The 26,246-nt window shown below is 39.1% G+C and overlaps 1 protein-coding gene across 2 annotated transcripts in view; it reads right to left on the reverse strand.

Annotated features, from left to right (window-relative positions):
* Positions 1-4,387: 4,387 nt before the first annotated feature.
* Positions 4,388-26,246, reverse strand: part of PDZRN4 (PDZ domain containing ring finger 4) — a 329,953-nt gene continuing 308,094 nt past the window's right edge. For both annotated transcript variants that reach the window (XM_081130017.1, XM_081130018.1), the window contains 4 exons: positions 23,695-23,757; positions 16,724-16,825; positions 12,225-12,341; positions 4,388-8,799 (listed from right to left, as the gene is read on the reverse strand). In XM_081130017.1, the coding sequence (XP_080986143.1) occupies positions 7,273-8,799; positions 12,225-12,341; positions 16,724-16,825; positions 23,695-23,757 (1,809 nt within the window). In that variant the 3' untranslated portion in view covers positions 4,388-7,272. The remainder of the gene's footprint in view (positions 8,800-12,224; positions 12,342-16,723; positions 16,826-23,694; positions 23,758-26,246) is intronic.

Below are 26,246 nucleotides of genomic sequence, written 5' to 3' on the forward strand. Positions count from 1 at the left end.
TGTTTGCTGGCTGCCCATGAAAACTCTTCCTCAAGTAGCTTAACAACAAGCTTTCTCAGGACAGCAGGGTAGTAACCTTGAGTGCAAAGCTAAGAGTTATCTGAATGGTGGATAGTGCCTTCCCCTCCCCATCTTCTCTATAACTATGCAAGTGTCAGAAGGTCCAGGTTTCTCTTCTAAAGCACAACTCTGTGATGTTCTGAGAGTGTAGACCACACATGTAGTCTTTCAGAGTGTGATAACCATCATGAAAAATAGCTTCTCCAGTTGGAAGGTATCACATTCAGGTCTTTGAAACTCTGACAGCATAGTGGAGGCCATTCACAAAAAGCTTGGAATAGAGGTTGGGGAAACTACACCTGACAACTTTTCACTCTTATAGAGGTGGAATGTTTAGGGGCCTATGTAAATGCACCAATAGTTCAAATAAATGACAACTTACTATGAGGATATTGACACCTAAAAATATTGAAGAAATTATAGATGAGATCAAGGCTGATAAAATTCCAAAACCTGGGCCAAGGAATAGACGCTTCTCTTGTGGGGTTCTCACCTCCTTGCCTGCACCATCCAAAGGACCTGGCTTTGGTGTGCAAGCAGGCTTAAGTTTATATTCAACTGTAAACATGTCACTGGAGAAATAAAATATAGATCTCCTATGTAAAAAAGAGTAAAAGAAAAATGGCTCTTAGAGAAAAAGTGATGTGGCAGCTGATGAACAATGGAAGGAGAGGTTAAGCATTATTTTCTGCCAATGGATTGCTTGCTTATTTTTCCTTTGGAAAATGTTCTTATTTGCCTTACTGGTAGATGATGAATTTATCTAAGATAGCTCCATAACAAATTGTGGTGTGGCTACAACAAAAGGAAATTTGGAATAAATGTTCACTGTTTATTGACAATTTTTAGAATGTTAGAAATAAAATGGGTGGTGAGGATCATTTGTTCCAATATTCTCATTTCACGGATGAGGAAAATGAAAGCTTAAAGGAGGGATGTAACTTGCTCAAGATCATAGAATTGATGAGAACTTATCCTTTGGGTGAGTCATTATTCCAGGCTGTGGGACGAGAGAAGGCTTCCCAAAGATGATGACAGCCCATAGAAAGCCCTCACTCCTCTTAACCTTCCTGCGCCCCTCACTGGCTCCATCACTCTGCACTGACTGTTTTATCCAGTTACATTTCTCTTCATGTGCTCATATTTCACCTTCCCAAGACAAGAAGCTTATTAATGACCCGTGTAAAGCATTTAACACAGTGAACACTGTAGGTTCTCAAACACATTTCCTTCTCTTGACTGTTCTGTATCATTTCTATTTTTTGTGCCCTCCACCTGATTAATTTTCTGATTAGCTTTGTGTTTCAAAAACTAAGTGAGGTTAAATTAAAGGGACACAAATAGAAAGCTATGCTCTACTCACTGACCCTGCCATAATGAGAACTTCAGGGTAGGGTTGGTTTCCTGAAACCTTTGAGTAGGCTTTGCTTCCTAGAATACCTCACAGATATTCCAAGGCACGTTGGAGAAAGGTGCTTTCCATCTAATCTATTCTTATGCCCACCAGAGATGTGAAGTTGAATCAATGTCTTGGTTTATTAAATTTGAGTATTGAATAGCTAGTATTGACTATGTTTCCTATTAAAACAGTTCCACAAGTGGGTATCTAAGAAGTTCTTTACAATGTCACATTTCTGATCATGGCCCAGCAGGCAGCACAATGGCAAGAGGTGATGATAAATTTAAGGCAGAATGTAAGGATGTACTGGTTAGCTCTAGAGAAACAACCTTAAGCTCATTGATGGATCAAAAACACAATCTACCACCATAATTCTGACCATAGGTAACACGTAATTCAAAAAATAGGCTAATGTGTAAAGTACAACTGAATAAAAATCAGTACTTCTGTTGACACACAGGAAATGGTCTCAGTGTCCAGATGTCTGTTTGAAGCAGAACTGATAGAGCTTCAGTGAAGAAAGTTGCTATTAACTCTGATATCCATTTTCAATGTGGACACTGCAAGTAATAGAAAGAAGAAAAACTTGGGGAGGGGACCATCATGAGTTTGAATCTAGAATCTATTGCTTAGTAGCTGTGGAATTTGTGGCAGATGAAGAAAATTATATTAGCCACTGTCTGCTCATGTGTAAATAAAAATAATGACTAATATCTACTGAGTGTCTGCTCTGAGCCAGCACTCATCTATCTTCTTTATATGTATTAACCCATTTAATTCCTAACCTATGAAAAGGGCTATAATTATCTCCACTGTGCTGAGCAGCAGCAAGCTTAAGTAACTTGTCTAAGAAAACAAACCTAGAAAGTGGCAAGGCTGGGAGGAAGTGAATAAGCAGTGAATATTAATAAGTTAAAAACATGTAGTAGGATAAGGAATAATGAACAGGACCCTAGTTTTATAGATGGCTCAGGATCCCAGGAGCAAAGCTTATCGCAACGCAACACTGTTGACGGGAGTATGTGAAAAATGCCCAGCACCCCAAATCCTGAGCAGCTGCTGTTTAGTAAAACAGAAGAAATGCCAGGAGGACATATGTGGCAACGGTTGCTAACTGTGCGGCACACTATACTTATGACAGACACATTATGGAAACAAAAATTAGACACTACTGGGCGGAAAGAGAGTGTTAAGACAATATGCCATCTCTTTGAGCGTGCAGAAATGAGAGCGGCCGTTAGCAGGAGTTAGGGGAAATCTCCTGGGGAGATGGGAAGATGGGACATACAACATTGACGGAGGGGTGGACAAAGAGAAAGGATTTAATCTGACATGCAAAGAGTGGTGTTGGAAATGAGAATGGCGCCTTTGAAAAATTGCAGGGAGTCCTGTCTGACTAAAGCAGAAGCCAGTGGGACACTAGGAGTAGCACAAAAACATCCCTCAAATGATCTGTGTTGTGGTGCCCATTTATTCCGTTCTACAAGGAGACTTCTTACAGAGCTGCTCCAGGGAAAACTGGTCTTGTTTTGGCTGAAAAGGGTAACACATTTGAGTGGAAACAGCAAAAAAAGCAGAAAATTTCAAAGCTCTCCTCAATAGATGACTATCTTGGTCCATTATTTGCCGGTGGCCTCCTGTGGCCACCATTCCCAGAAACTCTGAAACCATATCGTGCATGTTTACAGGAGCAAGTGGTTTGTCTTATCTAAATTTTAAGTCCTTTAGTACACCTCCAAAGACATACATTTTGAAAAAAATAATGCTAGAAAACTGGAGGGAGAAGAGAAACTTCAAATAAGTGGGAAATAATGAGCTGGGAAAACATTTCTTTCCTGATCTCCTTTTTTAAAGAAGTGAATTAGTCAGAGATCCTGTTGCAGGGTTCAACTTCATTAATTCAAAATTAAGAGAAATTATTTAATAATTATTATCTTATATTGATTATATTAATGTTTTTTTAATAGAAAAGTAATGGAAATTAACTAATAATGAAGAGTATTAATAAAAAATAAAGAACATTAGTTTGAAGGAGCATCGAATAGCATTTTCAGTTAAATTATTCATCTACCCAAGACACAGTGTTCTTGAGGCCTGGGTTAGAAGTCTCACCTGGAGAGAAATGTGAGTCAGATGGAAAAAAGAAGGGGCGCAAGTCCTTGGAGAATAGTCTCAGGCACTCGGATTTTATGCCACTTCTCAGGAAAGGGCTTCCAAAGGTACCTTATCACAGTGAGGACAGGTAGGCCAAGGGTTGCCATGTGCAGCATGGACGGGAGAGGGTGCACAGGGAGGCCAGTGAGAACCATTGAAGTAATTAGGCACGAGACAGTGACAGTCCAGGCAAAAGGTGACTTATCTTTCACAACGATAATCTGACACATTTTGAAGAAAAATTACCACTGCTTTGTGACTGAACAGAGAAAAGAGAATTTCAAGAGGACTTGGGTGATGAGCATGAAAGAGCAAGCCAACAGCGAGACCATCGCCAAACAGGGAGCTTGAAGCAGAGAGCACCAGCTCGCCGGAGGGACAGAAAGAATATGTCCATGTGGAAGATTCAGGCACACCAAGACGTGGGTTAAATTAATATGTAGCTCTGGAAAGGCTGTGTCAGAGGGTCCTCCCTCAGCCCACATATGTGTTTGTAAAGGCACAGTCAGCGCAAAATAAGATGGCAACAACAGCCTTCTTCAGGACTGCAGAGGAAAAATCTCCATCGAACATACATTATTTTCAACCCCCTTAGGTCATTCACACATGGATCTTAACACCAACTTCTGTCACATCTTGACCATAAAAAGCAATAAAAGATATGGAATTTCAAAGGCAAGCCCAAGTAAAATATTTTTCCTCTTTACATCCACATATTTCTTTTGAACAAAAATAAAACATCCCACATATAGCCAATCATTTTTCTTTGCTGAGCAACAGATTTATTATTCATTTACTAAAAAAACATGTTCAGCACAAAGATATGTTATGTAGAAAGATAAAGCATAACACGTTTCAGATTTTCACTGATTTTTGAAAACATTTCTCAACTGGTAGAACTATATAAACACAGACATGAAAAACACCAACATCACATTTTTAAAAAATTGGCAAACACGCTTGGCTTTAATAAAAATAAAATTAAACTGGTAGCTTTGGAAACACAGCATTCTGTGAGATGTGTACATGTTTCCTAGGGAAAAATTTACATGTTTGTTCCAAATCACATTTATCTATAGGAGTAATATGAATTCAATAAATATTTAAACTCAGCTGTGTCAAGAGGATAAATAATAACCATAGGCATCAGGTCAGGAAAAAACTTAGCTCTTAAGATAGACAAGCATCCTTAGTTAAAACCATTTGATTAAAAGTTAATTCTTGGCACACTCAAAGTAATCTTATTGATTGGATTAACAACAGCTAAAGTTAGAAGTGATAAAATTTCCAGTTGCCTTAGGTTGCTATTATTATCATTATCTTAAAATTGTTGAGTCCAGCTTTTCATTATCAGTAAATAAGGTTCATCTCTTTCCATCTACGTTATAACCCGTCAAAAGGTAATAACCTAGAAGGTGAAGAAACAGTAACAAAGGAACTAATATGTGGAGGAGAGAGGTAAATTAAATTAATAAAATAATTTAACTCAACTAGTATTCATTATTATTCAAATGCTATTCTACCAGAGTTTGCAAAGATAGAGGAAGACACAAGGCCAAAGTCCATGACCTTAAAATCTATGCAGGGAGAGAATAAATTCTATGTATGTGATTCAAATAACAAAACAATAAATTTTCCAATAGTGCAGTTGTGTCAAAGTGTATGCCAAAATGTTGAGAAAATCCGGTGTCATCAAAATGGGGTCTAAAGAGAAAATGTATATGTGATTATGCAATAAGGGAGGTGTAGGATTTGGCACAGAAATCCCAGACAGGAGACTAGCATAGGTAACTTTAGTGGAAATGGGCAGGCTGTTTTCTAGCCAGAAATAGCTCAGAGCAGATCTACAGCGAAGGCGCAATAGGCAAGGTGGGCAAGTTAATAGAGAGCCTTGAATGTAAGGCTGAGGCATCAGACTCTGATTCAAGAGCTAATAAGGAGCCACTGTAGTTTTTTTGAACATAAAAGTAGCTTCAAAAATATTCAGACATTGTATCTCCATTATGTTAAAACTATCTCTTGGGTTTAATAAAAATTTGATTGAACTCATGCTTGCATGCACAGGGTTGACCTGGCTTTCACTCTGGAGGCATCATGATTGACATTATATGGTTTATATGTTTATATGATGAAAACCTAGATTTAAAGGCCTACCTAATAATCTAACAATCCCACTTTTTAATAAACTGACATAAAAGGCATTTATAGTTGACTATGCGGAAAATGATTAAAAAGATGGTTTTTAAAAATGTATTCCCAAATGATTGAATAAATAAATGACATAGTGTTATGGACTGAATTGTGTCCCCCCCAGATTCATATGTTGAAGCTCTAACCCCCAATGGGATAGCTGTTGGAGATGGGGCCTTTGGGAGGTCATTAGGTTTAGATTAATTCACGAGACTGGGGCCCTCATCATGGCATCAGTGCCCTTACGAGAAGACACACCAGAGAGTTTCCTCTTTCTATCATGTAAGGACACAGTGAGAAGGTGGCCATTTGCAAAACAGGAAGAGAGCCTTCACCAGGGAGCTGAATTAGCCAGCACCTTGATCCTGGATCTCCCAGCCTCATGAGCTGAGAGAAATAAATTCCTGTTGTTCAGGCCATACAGTCTCTGGCATTTTGCTATGGCAAATTGAGCTGACTAATGCATACAGTGTCATTATAAACATCAGACACTTCACTGATCCTCTTCTCCACGTCTTTCCCTAAATTTTCCTTGGCTTTTCCTTACATGGATGGCAGGCAAGGGAAGCACGAACTCATGTTTATTGAATTTTAGTTAGCATCTGTAAGATGCTGTACATATGTTACCTAATTTAAGCTTGATAAGAATATGTGACACCATGATCTATGGGAAGTATTTCAAGACAATTTTATTGAACAAAAGTGTACACATTTTGTAACCCACAATTAGGAGTCTCCTAAATAGTATACATATATAGCTAATTGATATCTGGTAATCACAGTGGACAATGAAAAGAAAACACTCCTTGATAACTTTTCTTAAGGATAATTAATAATTTATTCTTTTTTATTGTCACAATTACCACAATTATCTAGCTACATGACCAATGTCACTACATATCACAGAAGATTGTCCACCTACACTTTACTGGGACAAAGACAACGGCCATTTATGTGCTAAATGTACAATGGGATGTTAAACAGAGGTGGCTTTTATGTATAAGACAAGATGCAGTCCATGATTTATTAACAGGTGTGACTTAATATGCGTTATGCCAAGAAGCAAGTATAGAAATGTTTTGGCATTGAGTTGTTATTAAAGTAGAAAATAAGTAAACTAGAGAAATAAATCCAGATCTTAACTTACAATAGATACATTAAAGTAGGAAATTAATTGGCTCCTCGGAATTTTTGTTCAAGTTTTTTGTTTGTTTGTTTTCTTTCCTTTTGTTTTTATATATAAATGAATAATATGAATCTATCACAAGTTAAAGAAAGTCCTCAGTCAAAAAGAAGGTACCAGTATATGAAAAACAAATGAAAAAATTACCAGGCATTTTTTGCTTACAAAAAATTTAAACTATAAAGAGTCAGAAAATATATATAAAAACGCCACATTGAACGAGGCAATCATACTCTACCCAAACTGGTAGCACCCTCTTAAAATCAGTTGCATTCCATTCACTCGGTCATACAGTGGTGACTGACAGAAAGGCATTATGAACTCGCGTGCCATCGGGAGACTTGGCCCCGTGGGTCATCAGTTCTTGGATTGTCATCCAGTTGTCCAAAATTTTCTTGTTCCTCTTCTTCATCATCTTTTTGTGACTCAGTTCAATGATGTTGATCTCCTTCTTGCCCTCGCTGCCGCTCTGAGGACTCTCCTTGAGACACTCTAACCGGCTCCGCATCATGAACTCCCGGCGCCGACGCTGCTCTTTGGCCCGAACCAGGTGTTGCTTCCTTTCTTCTTTGCTCCAGTAGCGCCCCATTTTCATCTCGCTCATAGTGTCATCATCTGTGGTCATGCCGCTCCGCTCCTCCTTGATCTTTAAGGCACGTTCCTTCAGAATCCTGTCTCGCACTGGCCTCTTCGTGATGTACCGGGTCCCGTCGCTCCTGATTTTCACCTTCCATTCCATCTTGGGCTCTGAACACTTCTGGGACTCCTTGCACATGCTCACCAGACTCAGCTGGCTCTGGGCATATTCGACGGCAGATTTCTGCTGAATTAACTGCATGTAGCTTTGATAATGCCGGGCGTGAGCTGGTATGTTTGCATACCTATATGAGGAGCTGTGGTAAGGAGAGAGGTACGGGATGTGTTCGCCGCCTGTCTTCTCTGGATCGGAGAGCTTGCTGCTTTCTGAAGTCTTCTCCTTGCCTTCAATGCCACAACCTTGTTCAGTGCTTTTGGCTTTGGTGGAGGTTGACCCTCTACTGCTCTGTCCAGAAGGGGACTGACTGGCTGCAATTGTGCTTCTCAGGTTTTTCTTATTGGTAAGGTTAATCATTCTTGGAAGGGAACTGTCAGGGGAGCGGTCCACAGTGAGTGGGGTGCTCCGGCAGCTTTCGGCTGTGTTGTAAGCGCTAGAACTATCCTTGTCTGACTTTTCTGGGTGTTCGATGATGTCATCTAGTTTCCCTCTTTGCATGTCGATGCTGGTGTTATAATTGCGGAATCCTCCGTCATGCAACGCCCAGATGTCTCCATACTGGTCTGTTACCTTCTGGAGCCTATGAGCTTGCATGATGTTCTGGCACTCAAGTTCAATGTTTCTTAGTTCTTCATTCAGCAGCTGTAGCTCATGTTCCACTCCCTCTTGTTCGCCTTGGTTGCAATCTATTGTGCTGCTCGAGTAATACAGGTCATACTCGCCATGGTTTCGAATCTTGCACTTGAGCTCCAGGAGCTGCCGGAATCGTTCACACTCCTCCTCCTGGTTGCCGGGGCAGTCGGAGTCAATGTATTCGCCCGACACAAAGCTCTCGTGGCACTGAAGCTCGACGCTCCCCAGGGTGTCCTGGCTCTGCCCCAGCTCTCTCTTGCTCTTCAAGGATGTGCCGTTGCGATCCTCGGCTGCATTCTCCTGCTCTGAGCTCTCATCGTTCCGCAAGCTCTCGTCTGTGCGTCCCACTCCACTGTCCTTCTCATGGTTGTTGGATGAGGACGTGGCTGTGTCTGTGGTGCCTTCTTCCTCTTCTTGTTTTTTTGGCTAAAAAAATAATGTTGAGGGAACAAAGAAAACACCGATTGTTGAAACACTTGCTGTGAAAACACTGCACCTTGGCAAAAGTGCAGTTCCTAGAAAGCTGCTGTAGTTTTAGTATCCACAACAATTTTTTTTTTAAATAAAGGCAATGAGTTCAAGGCCGCTTTTTGTGCAATGAGTTAAAGAAAACAAAAGCTGACTGGGGCCATGCTATTCACGTGGGGGTAAGTAAACGTGGACACAGTTAAATTAGTGATTCTTATCTTAAGGCCTTCTCTGCCTTGGGCAACTGTGGCGTGAAGGTGTGTACATGATGTGGCTCTGTGAGTTTCTGAGGTGATAATATACAAGAGAACGGGTAAGAGAGAATGTCTATGGTCTTCAGCAATAGGGAGGCCTGGGGTTCAGAAGCTACATCACCTTATTATTTCTTTTCTGAACTTTAAGTTCAGAGGAAATTTCATTTATCTACTCAGGCACGGATAATGGTTAGCCAAACATTGCAAGATTTCAGGAACAGGTCAGTACTGGGGCCTAGGACCTTCTATCTATAGATGAGGAATCTTAATCTCTGATGGATTTAGCTTATTAGTGACTGAGAGGTCAAGAAGGCCAGGCCACCTCCCAGTGTCAGGATTTCTCAAGTGTCCAGGATGCCGTCTTCCTGTGCGTGTGCTCTGACCTCAGTGCATCTCCAGCTCATGTGGCTCAGAGCAACATAACGTCTTAGGACTCAGATGGGGGCACATGAAAAGATTATTCTACTTAACCAGTAATTTCCTTCAAAGGTTTTGTTCTACTGAGAGTAAAATAACAGTTCCTATGAAAGTCTGAGCCACACTGATTGCCAGACATAGGCAGAATATAAAAAACATATTTTGACATATACATATATATATATTTTACTCCCTGGTAATTTTTGGCTCTCACAAGGAATGATTAACTGTCACTGCATCTCCTTATATCTACTTTTTTTCTCTGTGAATAGGGTAAAGGTATTTTTTCTTCCACCACTCCTCATATAGTAGTCTACCTGGAACTTTCTAGGCTGTATTTTCCTATGTCTATGTTTTTTCTCTAGCAGGTGTAATTATATAATTAAGCCTGATAGTATGAAAGAAGTACAGAATGGATGATAAAAGGTATTCTAGAACAGGTCTGAAAGGGTCTCTCCAGATTATTCTTTCCTTCCACATAAGTAATCGTGGAACAAAATGTAACAAATGGAAAGGGGAGAACTTGGCCATGTATCATGTTCCTCTAGGATTCTCAATCTTCCCCTAAAATACTTTTCCTCATTTGGTTAAAACATACTGAGATTGATTTTAAATGTTTTATTGATAAAAATAATGTTAAGTGATTGTTGCTAACAATGGAAAGTCTGTTATATCCCTATGTCCCTGCCTATAATAATTAATTAATTAATTAATTAAATGTGGTGACATCTGCATACTGCATCCTGAAACCCCCAGGGGATATTACTGATATTAGACATTTGAGTCTCTATACCACACTATTTACATTTATATTTTTCTATATCTGCTGATAAGCTGAAGAAACACAAGGTGGCTAGTATTTTTTAATTTTACATTCATTATAAGTGATACAGACAAATCATGCTATGGGAGGTATTCTACAATGTGTCAAGAGCTGCCACAGGACCAAGGATAGCCTGGGAAGTGAAACTTTCACATGGCTATGTATTTTAGTTTTTAAACATGGACATGCATTTTTAATTGAATTTCCCTTTCTTTTGTCACTGGTTTATGAATGAATGTGAAAATAAAAAGAATTTTTTATTGCCAAACCTAGAATTCCTAGTTTCTATGTTAATGCTGTTCCATCATTTATCATTTCCCTACAGAATTATTATAGTGACAGGCAATGTTTCTACCAGGACATTCCTAATGTAGTATTATTGTTTTTAAGGGCAAAGGACTTTTAAGGGTTTCTGCACTTCTCATCATATTTCAGTCTCATGGTGAAGAAAAATTTCCACACAATAAAAATCTAACCTCAGGGACATCTAGCGTTCCCTCAAAAGACCTAGCGTTTGTAGTAAGTGTGATGAGTAGGTAGCGTTTGACACCATATCGCTTCACCTGGACAGGATCTCTCCTTTCTTTATTCCAACACCCTCCTGCCAATTCTGCACCAGGCCACATTTTGTATCTAAGAGAGAAAGTCCCGGAGCAAGGTCCTTCTTGCTTGTAACCAGCAGCTGCAGCCTGAAAATATCTTTATCATGGCCAGTGTTGAAATCCTACCTAAAAATTTCGATCTGTCCTATATTGAAAAGCCATCACTGCAGGAGCAGCATTGTTTTTGAGCATATTTATGAAGTGGCCAATGAGCATCCACTATCAGTGCAGAGTATAGAGCATACATGGCTATGTGGACACTGTGGTTTGCAATCTCACGATTTATTTAGTATATGGACATGTGCACATACATGGGATACTAGCATGTCTGTTATGGGATGCTAGCATGCCAATATATTTAATTATTCAGCTTGGTAAAGTGATAGGATGCTTGTGTTTCATGTTCTTAAGCCTGTCAGGATATTTTTTAAATTATCTTTTAGGATGTGTTAAGAATTAATGTTGAGAACAAGATGATAATTATATCAGTAAACTGACAGCAGAAGTGTTAATAAAATTACACGAGGCAGATGAATGTCTTGAATCTTACATAAACAAAATCTATGATACATTGATCTTGCTTGTATCTAATAGGAAACAACAACAAAAATGAGAAGACTTGGTTTGCCACAAACCACAGTGGGATCTTTTACTAGTTATGAATGAATTAAGGGCAGGAACTTGGCTCATTTTTCTTTGTATTCTCAGGATCAAGTGTGGAGCTAACACATTAGGTGCTCAGAATTTTTGTTGAATAAATATGCGACCCTAAGGCAAAATGATGTCAATAACTTCATGTAGAACTGCTCCTATTTTTAGCATACAGGTGTAATCATCACACCAAAAACAAACAAGACGGATGGCTTCCATCTTGTCATCGTCTTCCCTTAGTTGCCTAAATATTCAAGCACATACATTGATTTCAAAGTACAAAATGACTGTCTAGGGGGAGGGCTTACCTTAGGAGTCATAGTTTGTCTCCGGCTGGCATTTTTACTGTTAAATTTCTGAATTAGGTTGAACAGTATCTGGGGCAGCATTTAAATTCTACTGTCCTTGAATGACAATGGTCCCTAAGCTTCCCAAACTAGAAATATTCTTAATAGAACAAAATCATATTTATTCCCTGTTTCATTTGAGATTATCATTTGCTCTCAGAAGTTACATTATAGAGATGTTTGAGCAAACTCTTTGATTTCGTTGTGTTTTTTCCCCTCCATTTATGGTTATGCATTAAAGAAGAGAGCGGGGAACATTTCGAATGATCCGGTCAAACCGCTGGCCCACCTGCTCCGCCTCCTTGGCCGTGTGCTGCATTGCTTCGTCATGATGCTCTTCCAGCATCTCCAGGTTTAAGTCCTCCAGGAATTCGTTCCTTTCATCTTCCAGCCAGCCCTCATCCAGCTGCAGGAGAATACATTAGTGCGTTCTATTAGGCCAGCGAGCGCTCGGGCTAGGGTGGGGAAACGTAAAAGCGATGCCTGACCGCTTCCTTTTATCATAATGATTCTCTTTAGAGCACCAGCCTCTGATAGTTCACCTCTCAGAAGGAAGAAAAGGTGTTAGAAAAAAGGTGCTATGCCTTTTATTCTTTCCTGAGACAGAGACACAGATTTTCTCTCCTAACCCTGTGGATCTCCCAGCATAGCACGTTGCCGGCTATCACAGTGCATGAAAAGCAGGCCGGTCCATCCACAGCTCTCACGCTCATTACCGCTGACAGTCCCCGCGTTAAAGAAAATGCAGTGGTGCCAACAGGGCCGCGAGACCACTGGGATTTTTTCCTTAACAACCACCCCCAATGTGGCTACAAACAAAGTGCCCCTCCCCACACACTGACTCTACCCTCCTCCTGCTTTTTGATTTTTAGGTGAATGGCTTCCAAGTTAACAAGATGGTAACTTGCCACAAATACAGACATCATTAGCCCCGGCTGGTGTGGCTCAGTGGCTAGAGCGTCGGCCCTTGGACCAAAGGGTTGCGGGTTCAATTCCCGTTCAAGGGCACGTACCTAGGTTGCAGATTCCCACGCCAGTTGTGTGTGGGAGGCAACCAATCGATGTGCCTCTCTCACATAGATGTTCCTCTCTCTCTCTCTCCCCCTCCCTCCCTTCCATTCTATCTAAAAGCAATGGAAAAATATTAACAACAACAACAAAAAATACAGACATTATTTATTCTATCTGAAAAAAAATTCGAAGTTATTCTTCTTAACAACAACAACAAAACCAAAAAAGTGATGCTACATCATGTTTATTTGTATTCCTTTTCCAGGCCCCATTGCAGATGTTGCATTTAAGGTGGTGGAGGGGTGTGGAGCACACAGGGCTTTGTTCCTGGGTGCCAAATGCAGGGATTCCTGTGGGAGTCTTACACCAATTACACTGAACGAATCCTTCTGGCTTCTCAGTACAAAATGAAATGGAAAACTGGTGGTTACCTTGCTAATATGATGAGTGTTGACAGCCGATACAGATAATTTTTCTCAAAGTGGATTTTGGAGCCGGATTACATAAATTAGCTGTCTATGCTGATTAAATTAACTGAATGATTGTCAGATCTCTGCTTCACTCTGTGTTACAGAGAAACAGCAGCTTGCTAGTGAGGCGAAATTGACAACAGTCTGAAGTGTTTCCACCACTGAACAAATGGGCAAAATAACCATTTAAAGATAAGTGAATCTAAAACTTAGAAACAAAACAAATCTAACAGAAAGACATTAAACGGCACCAGAAGAGACATTCTAGCGTATGTATCATGTTCATTAACATGAAGGTGACCATAGGTTTCTTGATACTTATTAAAGGCTCTCTAGAACTAAAACCACCTCAATTTTACTGGGGCTGAAATCCTGGACACATTTATTCATCCTCACTTATCTCGATGCAGCCTTAATAACTTGATCAAGTTCCATCCCACCAACTTTGATATGCAGATGAACTATGAAAATTAGGTGGACTAAAAATTTAAATTCAGTCCAACTTATAATTGTCCAAGTTTTGCATTCTTTAATTCCTTTTAAGTTTCATGAAGCTGCAAATGCCAGACTCCAAAAGAAATTACTTAAAGCTAAAAATGTTTACTTCTGATAGGCGCACCAAGGAATTTTCCTTAAATCAGGTCAAAACAAAATATTTGTTGACACTGACACAATGAATGATGGAACAAAGTCTTCTGATGTTTCAGTGAAGGGGTGGGAAAGATAAGGAGACCACAGGGTAGAAATGAATGGTTCCCTGTAACTCTTTGCTTGCTAACTAACCCCACAGATCTTTAAGTTGCCTTCTATAGTCAGTGTATGTCTGTTCTGATCAGGTTTTCCTCTGGGCTGGGGGTGTACACAGCGTAATAAGGAGAGATCCTTCCTGCTCACTTCTTTCCCTGCTCCTCTCCACCTAGATGTGCACTCGTAGGGCTCTGCATCCAGCACCGAGGCAGAGACAGAACTTTCCCCTGAGCTGAGCTGCAGGAAAGGGAGGATTGTCACTGGGATGCAGGGCATCTGTCAGCATGATAAGAGGTCACACACTGGCATTGCAGGGAAAGAAACACCCGGCACTGTCTCCGAAGTAGTGGCTACAAGGTCTTATGAAAGCCCTCTCTGCCCCCATGTCCCAAGGGGAAGCAGGGAGAAGAGCAATATCGTTAATGGTCTGAGGAAGAAAATGAGCAGAAAATGAAAGAAAGTTGACAGGAAATGAAAGAAATGAGTTATTTAAAAATATTGCACAGTTGCACAATGTTGCCCCCAGCTACTCTGTAGATCATTCCCGAGAATATAGAGAGTATTTGAAACATTTTTTAAAAATGGCTTTTAGAAAAAGCACTCGAAAAAAGTCCACATTCTCCCTGACTCAAACGCACATGCAAAAAAAAAAAAGTAAGGATAAGATATATTAAAATTGACAAAAATACAGGTGATATAAAGACAAGGTTGTTGTTGTTTTTTCTTCCTTTTTTTATGCCACTTTATAGCCTGTGCTGTTTAAGTTGCATTTTTAAAGTGTGGAGTTACAATGCATTTTCTTTCTTTATTTTCCTAGAAATCTGATTTTCTAAAGGCCATTAGCTCCATTCCAGTGTGGCGAAGGCTAAGGGGCCAAGATCACGGTGCTGACGTAGATGCTGATTTTGACAGACTGAATGGATACTACAGTCAGACGACCATCTTTTATCAACAGTGGAAAGGAAGCCTTATTTGAAAATTCATCCATCCAGCCACATTGATTCTCTTGGGTCAGGGGGGTAGCCAGATATTTGAAATGCCACTGGTTCTACCTGGCATAGGTATTCCATCTAAGATGAACAATATCTGGTCTTATGTTACTAATTTCTATTCTTTCCACAGCACATTATAGCTGCGTGGGAAGGAAATGCTTTGATTCTAAATTAATGAGGTTCTCTCGCAGTTACCTGGAAAGGGCAGGGAAACCACATTATAACATCAAAATCTCTCTTCTACAAGAGGGATGACTCCTGAGTTCTTTTTAATTCACCATGATTTTCACTAATATGTAGTTAGTCTCACTGTTCTTTTTCAAGAAAACAGGATCAGTGAGATTAACTGGTTTGTGACATTTCTAGGTAATTAGTGCAATTTTGTATGTATTTTAAAAATTCACTCTCAAATAGGCAGTCCAGAGAGTTGTGTAGGCTCCCTTCCCCACTCCTAAGACCTCAGGTGTGTAACTTTTACTCTGCCCTGAGCTATGGAAGGCTTTATGGGAACCATTTAGAACTGTCAAGGGCATAGAGGAAATACATGCGGAAAGGGCGATCTTTTATAACTACTATATTCAAGTCAGGATTCGGTCTGACACAGAAATATACTTACTCAATGTAATTTATAGATAGTATGTAGTTACTGAGTCTGAAAAATATCTGATCAATAACCTAGGAGACAAATGGTGATATAAGCAACTTCACTCAAACTCCTGACAGATGGATAGAATGGTGACAATGTAATGTCCTTTCTGCATTGTGGTGGGGTATTAAAAGGATACAAAAGGAAGTACCAATAGTACTTTTCTTCCACCATTACTTCTCCTTTACTTTCATGGCATCTCCTTTTGTAAAGATATAAAAAAGTTTCCTTTAGAAGCCATCAGTTTGTTTTGGGCTGGACAGGTGCTTTTGTCACACTAACCCTGGAAAAAATTCATTTACTCCACACAGAACCACACCGTACTCTGTAAGGCACTTTATTTCGTCAAGTTATTCTAAAAAGATTTAAGTTGATAGCTAGCTATGCTAATGTTTCCCTCATTAGAGATTCTTTCAAGATACCTTAAAATGCCAATTAAGTATTTTTAGATGAAAACCTAAAGCAAGGATCCACACAGAATTAAAAATTATGTGGAGTCAACCAATTTTCATTTGTGAATTAATTTAAATAACTGGTAAGTGGAAGGGGAAAATAATGATTTAGTTTTGTGTGTTTTTCCTTTTTTAAAAGATGTTTAGCTACCATTCTGTGGAGCAATATAAGGGAGTCTTTTAACTTATAATTATTTTGGTCAGGTTGGTAAGGTAGAAAAGATGACTCAACTACACAGGGTGTCCCCAAAAATGAATACGCACTTTGAATAATTATTAATTCCAATGGGTTAGATCTGAAAAGAAAGAAACACTGAAATTAATAATTATTCCAAGTGTGCATACAGCTTTTTGAGACACCCTATATTTTGTACACTCAGTTTTACAAGCATCCGTGGTACCGATTTGATACGAAAGAGCAGATAATGGATATAAAGTTCGGCCTGAAGACTTCTGATCTCTGTCCTGACCTGAATCTCTGGCCTTGCAACGAGCAGCACGATTCTCTTGCACTCATCGCTGGAGAGCAAAGCCACTGCCTCTTCGCGATTCTGGACATCTTCCCCATTTATCTAGAAAACAAATGAAAGTGGCACATTAGTTTCCATTTCCACAATGCTGCGCACAATAAATGGCAAATATCAGCTCATTTATGGTAAATGTATGGACAATGAAGCTCGCACAATGGGCTCATCTTCAGCCCCTCAGTGGTAAGTGCCTTCACTCAATTACGCGCTTACTGTAGGGGCCATATCGATCCCTGAAGGATGGCGGACATCAGAGGAAGCAGTTATGTTCATAAATGTCCAACCTGCGCCCTGGCAACATACATCTAGCAACACAATTAACCAGCCCCTGACAGGTGACGTTCATCTTTGCCCGCGCAGAGTAATGGAAGTGTCACTCTGAGATAATAGCGCTGGGGAAGCAGCGTGGCGATGGCACAACTGAAATCCGTCATCCCAGGCTCGCCGGGAGCCAATTAGGGGGCCGCGGCGTTATCTCCAGCGGGCCTCCCCGGCCCCGCCGCTCGCACTTTCTTTTAATCATTTCCTATCTGTGTGCGGGTCTGACTCAGTTGTCCCAAGCCACCCTCCAGAATATCTTTCAGTGCTTAACGAATCAAAAGAAGGAATGCTTCATCAGTAACCTCCTCATCAATACTCCGGTTCCTTTCTAAGATCTATCCTTAACCTAAAACAGTAAGACTAATGCAATATCTTAAGGCTCATCTCTTAAGTGTGCTTAAAATATATATTTTTTTAAATGAACACAGACTAAAATTAGCTTTTCATAAGAATGCTTCGTGAAAGAAACCAAGCTTGAGTAAACTTTGGGATAAAAAGAAAAGACTACAGTGGAGTTTAATATACATCTTTTTTCCCCTCTTTTTCTAAGTTTTACAGACAGAGCAAATAAGCTTTCTGAAGTTTGTATTTTAAACTACACTGTCATGTTTAAATGTATTTAGCTCTTAGTTAAGCCAACTTTTTTCTTTGGATATTTTAAATTTATTTTATTTTATTGATTGCTCAAATCCATAAAGACAATGAGATTTTTCATCCATAACATATAATCAAAATATATGAAAATAAATTTCAATTGAAGAGGTCAAGTAATTCTATCTACAATAAGTATTAATTATATCAATAAATTAAAATGTGACTGCTCTGACAATTTTTTCAATAATTAATCTAACATCTTTCACTAAGGATTTCTGCTTAAAAGCATGAAGTAGACTACTGAGGTTTCCTCGTTGTGAGTCTCTGGGATTCTGGCTTATATATGAGGACAGAAATAATTACCAAAACCAAGCCCGGGAAATCTCAACTTTGAGCCATAGTAAATGACCCATATTCACAGACTCTTGTCATATATACATAACACAAACAAAGCAGACAAGACTAGGCAAGGGGGTGGAAATCATGCAACCAAACGCTGTATTTTTTACTCTGATCAAATGAAGATCCCTTAATTTCTCACTTGTACATGTAGACAGGAAATTCTGATTTTATAAGTTTCAAGTGCATTTTCTTTTTTTTGTTTGTTTCATTGCAATTCACAAATAAAATTTATCAAGTTAGAAAACAGAAGCTATGATTCTAAAATGGAGGCTAATGACTGGGAAGCATATGTTGTTGTTTTCATAAATACATATCTGAAAAAGTATTTTCATACTGAATATAAGGCCTTTTTTCTTCAAATAAAGACAAATTGGTGGTGATGGAATCCACTATGCCTCTCCCACCCCCACTTAAGCGTAGTTTGAAAATTTTTACTTTCTTTGAGCTTTGAGGATTTATGTTCCATTTCACAGTAATTCTTAGTAATATATCTGCAGTGCATCTATTTGTCTGGGTCAATCATGGACCTAATTCCCTCGCCTCCACTGTAGGCACATTGGCTCCTAAGGGGATTGTGTTGGATGATCTCACACAGATTTTTTTCATCTTTCCTGTTTAAAATAAATTCTCACTACTTTTTCCTCCTGGTCTCCATTTGAGAATGTACATACTGCCAAGTTCTTCATCTAACTTTCACTTAGCAGTAATCTAAATACTCTTCATTCATGTTAGTTTAACACTTCTATTATGTTCCCTATATTAAGGTGCAGATAATAATAGATAATTAAGGAGGTTGTTATAAGGATTAAATGAATTAATTTAAAGGAAAAACTATCTTTTTAAATAAAGAAAATATATTAAAATTCATGCACAACAATTAGATAGCAGTAAACTTGGTTCTATTTTAAAAGGTATCTCATATGTGCTTTTAGCTCTTAGAGAGCCATAAAGAAACATTATGTTTCTGTTTCATTTTAAGTCCTTTTACAGTTGGTATGCATCTCTCTCCTTTATGAAATCCTAATGACCTAGAGCTATGGTCTTGGACCCAACAGTCAGTCCTTGTTTTGGTGGGGAGAGATCATATGTTTTAGAAGTACTTTTACATTCAGAATCATATGTGGAATGAAATGAGTTTGTCACTGAAATCTGGCATTAAAGTGTGACTTTTTGTTTCTTTTCCAAAACAAAGGCCACTTTAGTCAGCTGGTTGGTAGATCCCATTGTCCTCAGGACTTTAGTTTGCCACTCAAGCTGATGTTGGGGCAAGGACATCAAAGATGCTTCTCAAGGAATGGAGAGATCTGAGGAATGGAATCAGCTAGAGCTTTCAGCCTTCGTTTGCTCTTATTCCTGAATGGTGGCTTGTAGCTTTAGGGTTGCTGTGGGGAGTGGCTTGCTGTGGCTGCAAATGCCAGCAGACATAAAGGTGCAGGACCCAAAAACAAGGGGAGGAGACAGATGAGTAGTGAGTCACCACAATTTAATGGAAGACCTCATGTTTTACAAAAGAGGGAAAGGGAACCAGGAGAAGGCAACAGGTAACTTCTGTTATAAATGAGGAAAAACTCTGCTAGATAATATATCTGTCTTGCTTTCTGTGGATGGCCATATGCAAATATTAGTTTCAAAGACGATATTGCCTTGGCTTGGAGGAGGTTTGCAACTGCAAAGATAAATCAGTCAAAATCTCACTTGAGGCCAAATCTCCTGTATGTATGTGCATGTGAGCATGTGTGTGTGTATGTGTGTGTATAAAAGGTTAAAATCCTAGAAATGGTTTAATATAGCTTTTTTGTTTGACTATACCAACATTTAGTTTTCCCATATTAGTGTATTAGAGGCAGGTGGGCAACTAAAATTGTAGGCATCCAGCCACCTATAGAAGTTATTTGAAAACACAAGAAAGAATCTTAGGCAGAAGAGAAACGATTCATTTCAAATGTGTTTATATTCAAGGGTAGAGAGGAAGAAGGTGAATGAAGTATAGAAATGTAGAGATGAAAAAAACAGAAATCGGGGGAAATGAGCTATCCAAAGGGAAGAAAATAAGAAGAGTAGGAAGAAATGCTGAGGGCCACTTGGTGTGTAAGGAAGAGAAAGAAAAAGAGAGCTCCTTAGGAGTCTTATGTGCCACTGTTGGAGTTTTTGCCCGTTTTTGTCAGCTAGTAGTCCTGAGGAATACAGCTGACCGTTTTGGCCAAGGTGAAATGAGGCTGCTTACATAGAATATTAAATGCTTATTACCCCAAGGAGAAAAGGAAAATAGAGTGCTCTCTCCTTTGAAAAGCTGATTGTAGGTGGCATTTAATTGTCCCTCTCTGGCTCCGAAATGCCTTGTCTTTATTCGGTGCTGCAATTGTGTGAGAGGACCTCCCAATATTAATTCCTGAGGACACATCTGATACTACAAGTCTGTGGCAATGGCACAGCAGATAGAACCATCGAGCACTTGCAGAGAGAAAACACACACGTGATAGCTAGAATATATGTCGTAAAGTCGGTTCATGGTTTCGCTTCTGCATAATCCCCGCCCTGCATCAATCTCAGGTGAGTATCTCCGTGTGTGTGGTGTCATTGGGTGAGGTCATCTAACAGGTCCAGGGTAGGCTTCATTTGGAAACATTTAGCTACACAGCGAGGACAGGACCACAGAAGCACTCTACTTGGGTCCTCGTGAACAGGAAATTAAAATCACAATTGCTCTATAGGGATTCATTTAAATAAAAGCCAGCCAGGGAACTTGAAGGATAAGAAGTATCCTTTCTCCCACTCTCATCTCCCTGGAAAAGAGTCATTAATTCTTCATTACAGGGTATCCCATAATCTCCCCATCAGCCATATGGGAGCTGTTTGTCTATGGGTACAATTTTGTCACCGTTTTCTTTAATATAATTTCACTATCGCCCTTAAGACTCTTTGTTTCCTGTGTGTGCAGATAGAATTGAATTCAAGGCTTTTTAATGTGACATGCATTTATTCATTAAGTGTGACATATTTCCGCTGAATATAAAGTAATCAGACAGACAACAGCGCTTTATCAATTCTGTTGTTTCTCCCATGAACAAACTCCATTAAGAAATGTCATATTATCCAACAAATATTTTACCTAAAAACATTTTCCGCCCACAATATAGCCAAGAATAAAGAAGTGTCAAAACACGTATGCATATATGGGAACACACATATTTATTTTGATCCAGTCCTAGCTACAGAACTAATAGATGTAATTTTAAAAGCTGTATTCATGTACCTAGCCTCTTGGGATAGTGGTTAGCTGAGAAGAAGGGAGGGAGCCAGTGTGGGTACAAAAGGCATGGGATGTGGCATGTAGATGTGAGAGGAAGAAGTGACAGCTAGAGACAGCAAGAGAACAAGGACAGAATATAGATCCGACATATCAGAAGATGTAGCCAGCTAGGGTCATGTTATATGGGGCACAAAGTCTTCCCAACTTTTAGGTCATTGAGCATTTTACTCTATTATAGTATTGTGTAATGATTGCGGGGCTTAACACAATCCTGAGAGTAAAATAGTTGTTCTTTTTAGTGTACTTAATTGGAGATGTTAACAAAGTGAACAATATATTTAAAATTATTTCCAAATAAAAAAATGAAAATATGTTTGAAGCTTTCATTATCTAGATGATACATTAAAATGGTACCCTTGCCCAGCCAGCGAGGCTCAGCGGTTGAGCATCGACCTAGGATCTAGGAGATTGTGATTCGATTCCCAGTCAGGGCACATGCCCAGGTTGTGAGCTCAGTACCCGGGTGTGTGTGTGTGTGTGTGTGTGTGTGTGTGTGTGCAGAAGGCAGCGGATAGATGACTCTTTTCATCATTGATGTTTCTATCTCTCTCTCTCTCTCTCCCTTCCTCTCTCTGAAATCAATAAAGATATATTAAAAAAAAAAATGGTGCTCTTATTTCTTGTTGAGGTCACACAAATAAAGTTTTACTGCAGATTTCATTCATCTATCAATCTCTCCACTGAATACCTTTGTTTCATTCATTAATTTGAATGAATGAAAGACATTGAAAATATGGGATTAAACAAGACTAAGTCTTGGTTTCCTGATTTACTTTACTTCCTTTGATACATCCAATGCCAGACACAGTCCAGTTTGTTAACTACAGGCCACCACTCAGAGAGCTCGCTGAAGCAGGAATGATATATTCTGGAAGTTTTCTGAAAACAGTGGGACCATGAATGATCACCAATTCATACTTTTATTCTTTTTAAATTGGAGCCTTAGTAAAGGGTCCTTGATGGAAAGGGAATTCTGTGGCATCCAGTAAGAGAAAGGAAAAGTAGGAAGAAGCATGTGATTTGGTGAGTGTCACCCTGATGGCAGGAAAGAAGAAAAGCAGAAGGCTGGGCAGGATAACCCTCTAGTGTTATTCCAGTTAACCCTAAGGGGCAGGGACATGCCTTTGTCATGACAATGTGAACCAACCTGTAATCATCTCTGTATGCAGCCCTCTTCCCAATTACACAGGGACTGCCCCAAATGCTGGGATGGGGTCTTGTCTATTTGAAGCCCTGTCCTAGGCAGAGTGTTGAATTCAGAGAAACGTTCACCACGGGTCCATATCTAGTAAGAAGTGGGAACTACAGATCTGTCCTAGTGACTGAAAGTTTTGCAGAATGTTTTCACGGTTTGTGATGTCCTCAGCTTGTCTCCTCAGTTCTCTTTCCTGCTTTGCAGTTGGATCTGCAGAGGAACTCAACTCTCAGGGGCCTGGGTTCTTATCTGGGGTTAAGCTGGGCACAAAAGCTGATGAGCTGTGTGTCTTTCTGCAGCCGTTCTTCATGGGAAAGGGTTCAGGAGGGAGAGAGTGGGCCAAGGCGAGTTTAGGACAGAAACTTTGGCTTTCAACAGTTATTCCTGATTTGGCCCCGAACTTACCTTTCCAGTTCTACAGCCCCCCTACGACCTGCTTACTACCTCTCACATTCGGTGGAAACTTAATCAGCTTCTATGTTTTCACATTTCCATGTGGAGAAGAAAGCATATTTCCTCCATCCATCCTGAACAACTTGTTAGTAAAGAGTTAAAACGTCTTCGGACTTCTAGACATTCATACAGTAATGGAACATTGGGATTTGTCACCTAAGTTATTCAGGAAAAGGCAGCAATACCTGCTGCTGCTGGTAATAACGGCAATGAATGCTTATTCCTTACCATGCACTGTGCTAAGAATATCACATGCATAATCACAGTTAACCTTTGCAGCAATGTTTTATTATAATTCTTTAAGAAGAGGAAACAGGCTTACAGTGAGAGGTTCAGTAATGTGCACAAGTAAGTGTGGAACTGGAAGCTGGAGTCAAGTTATCTGATTCCAGAGAGGATGTAAATAATCACTAATTATTAGCTAATAATAGTTAGGAATTATTAGCTAATAACCACTAATTATTAGCTAATAATTCCTAACAGATGGCACCACCCTTACTGAAAAATATTTAAATAATACCTTTTTATTTTGTTACTATCCGAAACAAAGACAAATTCTTTCCTCTAACATTTTACAAGAAACAAATAAAACTGTTGGACACATAGTAGGAGATTAACAGAAATAACCACACCACATACTTGCAAAATTCGATCCCCTTCTCGAATCCGGCCGTCTTTGGCAGCAATGCTGTTCGGATCTACCTGCAACGGAGAGGACACACATCTTCAACCGGATCTGCAATACACCTCATGAGTACTTAAAAATATGGTTTTAAAAAATATTTCTAGAAACCTGGTTCACAATGCTTGATTGATAGCATGCATGTCAAATTTTTCTCTGTCAAAAAAAATCACTGATTCTACAACCACATAGTATTCCATTGTGTAAACAGAGGTACCAGAGCTTTTTTATCCACTCTTCTAAATAGCACTTGGGCTGTTTCCAGGTCTTAGGTATTGTAAATAACATTGCTATGAACATAGGGGTGCATATATTCTTTCTGATTAGTGTTTCAGGATTCTTAGGATATATTCCTAGAAGTGGGATCACTGGGTCAAAAGGCAGTTTAATTTTTAATTTTTTGAGGAACCTCCATACTGTTTTCCACAGTGGCTGCCCCAGTCTGCATTCCCACCAGCAGTATATGAGGGTCCCCTCTCTCCACACCCTCGGCAGCACTTGTCGTTTGTTGATTTGTTGATGGCAGCCACTCTGACAGGTGTGAGGTGATACCTCGTTGTACTCTTGCCTTTGTGATAGCATGGAAAGACCCAGAGATTATCATGCTAAGCAAAATAAGCCAGTTAGAGAAAGAGAAATACCATATGATCTCACTTATATCTGGAATCTAATGAACAAAATAAACTGATGAACAAAATAGAAACAGAGGCATGAATACATGGTAGAGACTGACAGCTGTCAGAGGGGAAGGAAATTGGGGGGGACTGAATGAAAGAAGATGAAGAGATTAGCCAAAGAACATAGCTGCATAGCGCAGGGACACAGACGACCGTGTGGTGATGGCCAGAGGCAGGGGGAGGGGCTGGGTGGAGGTGGGTAAAGGGTTGAAAATAGAGGACATCTGTAATAGTGCCAATAATAAAAAGAAATTATAGGAAAAAAAAATCACTGGTTCTAAAAATGTAAATAAACCGTTTTGGAATTAATAATAATACAGTTAGGGAGGATTAGAGAAAGCTTAATTTAAAGACCATTTTACTTCCCTCCCTCCCTATCTCCCTGCCTCCCTTCCTTTATCTGTTCTTCTATATCCATTCGCTGATTTCTGAACCCCAACTGTCAGACATGGTCTTCAGCTGATGTTAATACTTAGGGTTCTCTGGACCAAGGAAATTTACTTTCTACTAGGGTGATTTTAAATCCTGCCTTTGCTGTCTTAGGAAAGCTGGTAGCTATGCTACAAGAACATACTTATTGAAGGATTTCTGTCTCATGAACACATTAATTTATAAAGAGATTTATAATCTATGTTGCTTACAAATTTAAAAAATCTTACCCATGTAGATTATTATTAGACACTGCATATAGGGTGGAATATATTAACTAAAATTTTTTAGAATAAACAGATACTTAAGGCTCTATTAAGAATTTATCAATATTTTAATGGGCCAAACTTGATTGATGACTTACAGTTTACTAGGGGTAATTCCAATATCACATTTCACATGATGGCTTCAAACCATTTATTTGTGCTTATTCCATCAAAGCTTTTTTTTCCCCCCAAGTGTTTCATGAGGTTGATCCATCCTATCCAGATGTTAGCTGTTACTTGTTTATTAGGTGGCTCCACTTAATAAATGAGTCTTGAGTGATTGATCAAGAACAAGAGACACTATAATTACATGCAAGAGGTATAAGAAATACATTTCTTCTAATACATATGCTCAGTTCCCGTGGCTTCTTTACTATCCCTGAAAAGTAAAGTTCTAAAGCTGATTTATTTAAATAGTAAACAGAGGCTTATTAGAAGGAAGTGAAGGATGATTAATCAATTGTTTCCTGTTTAGAAGCCATTCACAATCTAAAACTTTGTCTTTGGAACTGTAACCAAACTAATATTCAACTTTCACATTTGTACCTCTGTACACATTACAAAAGATAATTCTCCAGATGTTTCCTTACACTTCCACCATGATTGCAGGGATCATGATAGCTGTACATTTAAAAGAGGTATATTAACCAGGTATGTTCTGGGGACTTTTCCTTTGCACAAGCCATTCAATAAATACTTCGGTAAAGTGGTAACGAGTAACATTTACATTTATAGAGCTGTATAGTTTTCTAAGTGCATTAATCACATTATCTTTTACATATTCTAAACACCTCTATACTAACAATGAGATAAGCATTGTTGTAGCTCAGGAGCTGAAGCTCAATAAGTTAGGTAATGTTTTCAACATCATGGACAAGAAAACTTGGAACAGAATGGAATAGCAATTAGTATCTAGTTTGTCTAACTTTGGTGTATATATATATACACACACACACACACATACACACACATACATTTATTTGTACATGTATATATGGAGGAGCTAGATAATATATACATGTACACATACATATATACATATGTTTACACAGATATGTAATTTTTAATTTTAAGTAAATGTAATTTTAAAAAATCATACCTTACCACTTCTCATAAAATGATTCTTTTGGGACTTTT

The sequence above is a fragment of the Miniopterus schreibersii genome, assembly GCF_964146895.1.
Source record: "Miniopterus schreibersii genome assembly, chromosome: 2".
Classification (NCBI taxonomy): domain Eukaryota; kingdom Metazoa; phylum Chordata; class Mammalia; order Chiroptera; family Miniopteridae; genus Miniopterus; species Miniopterus schreibersii.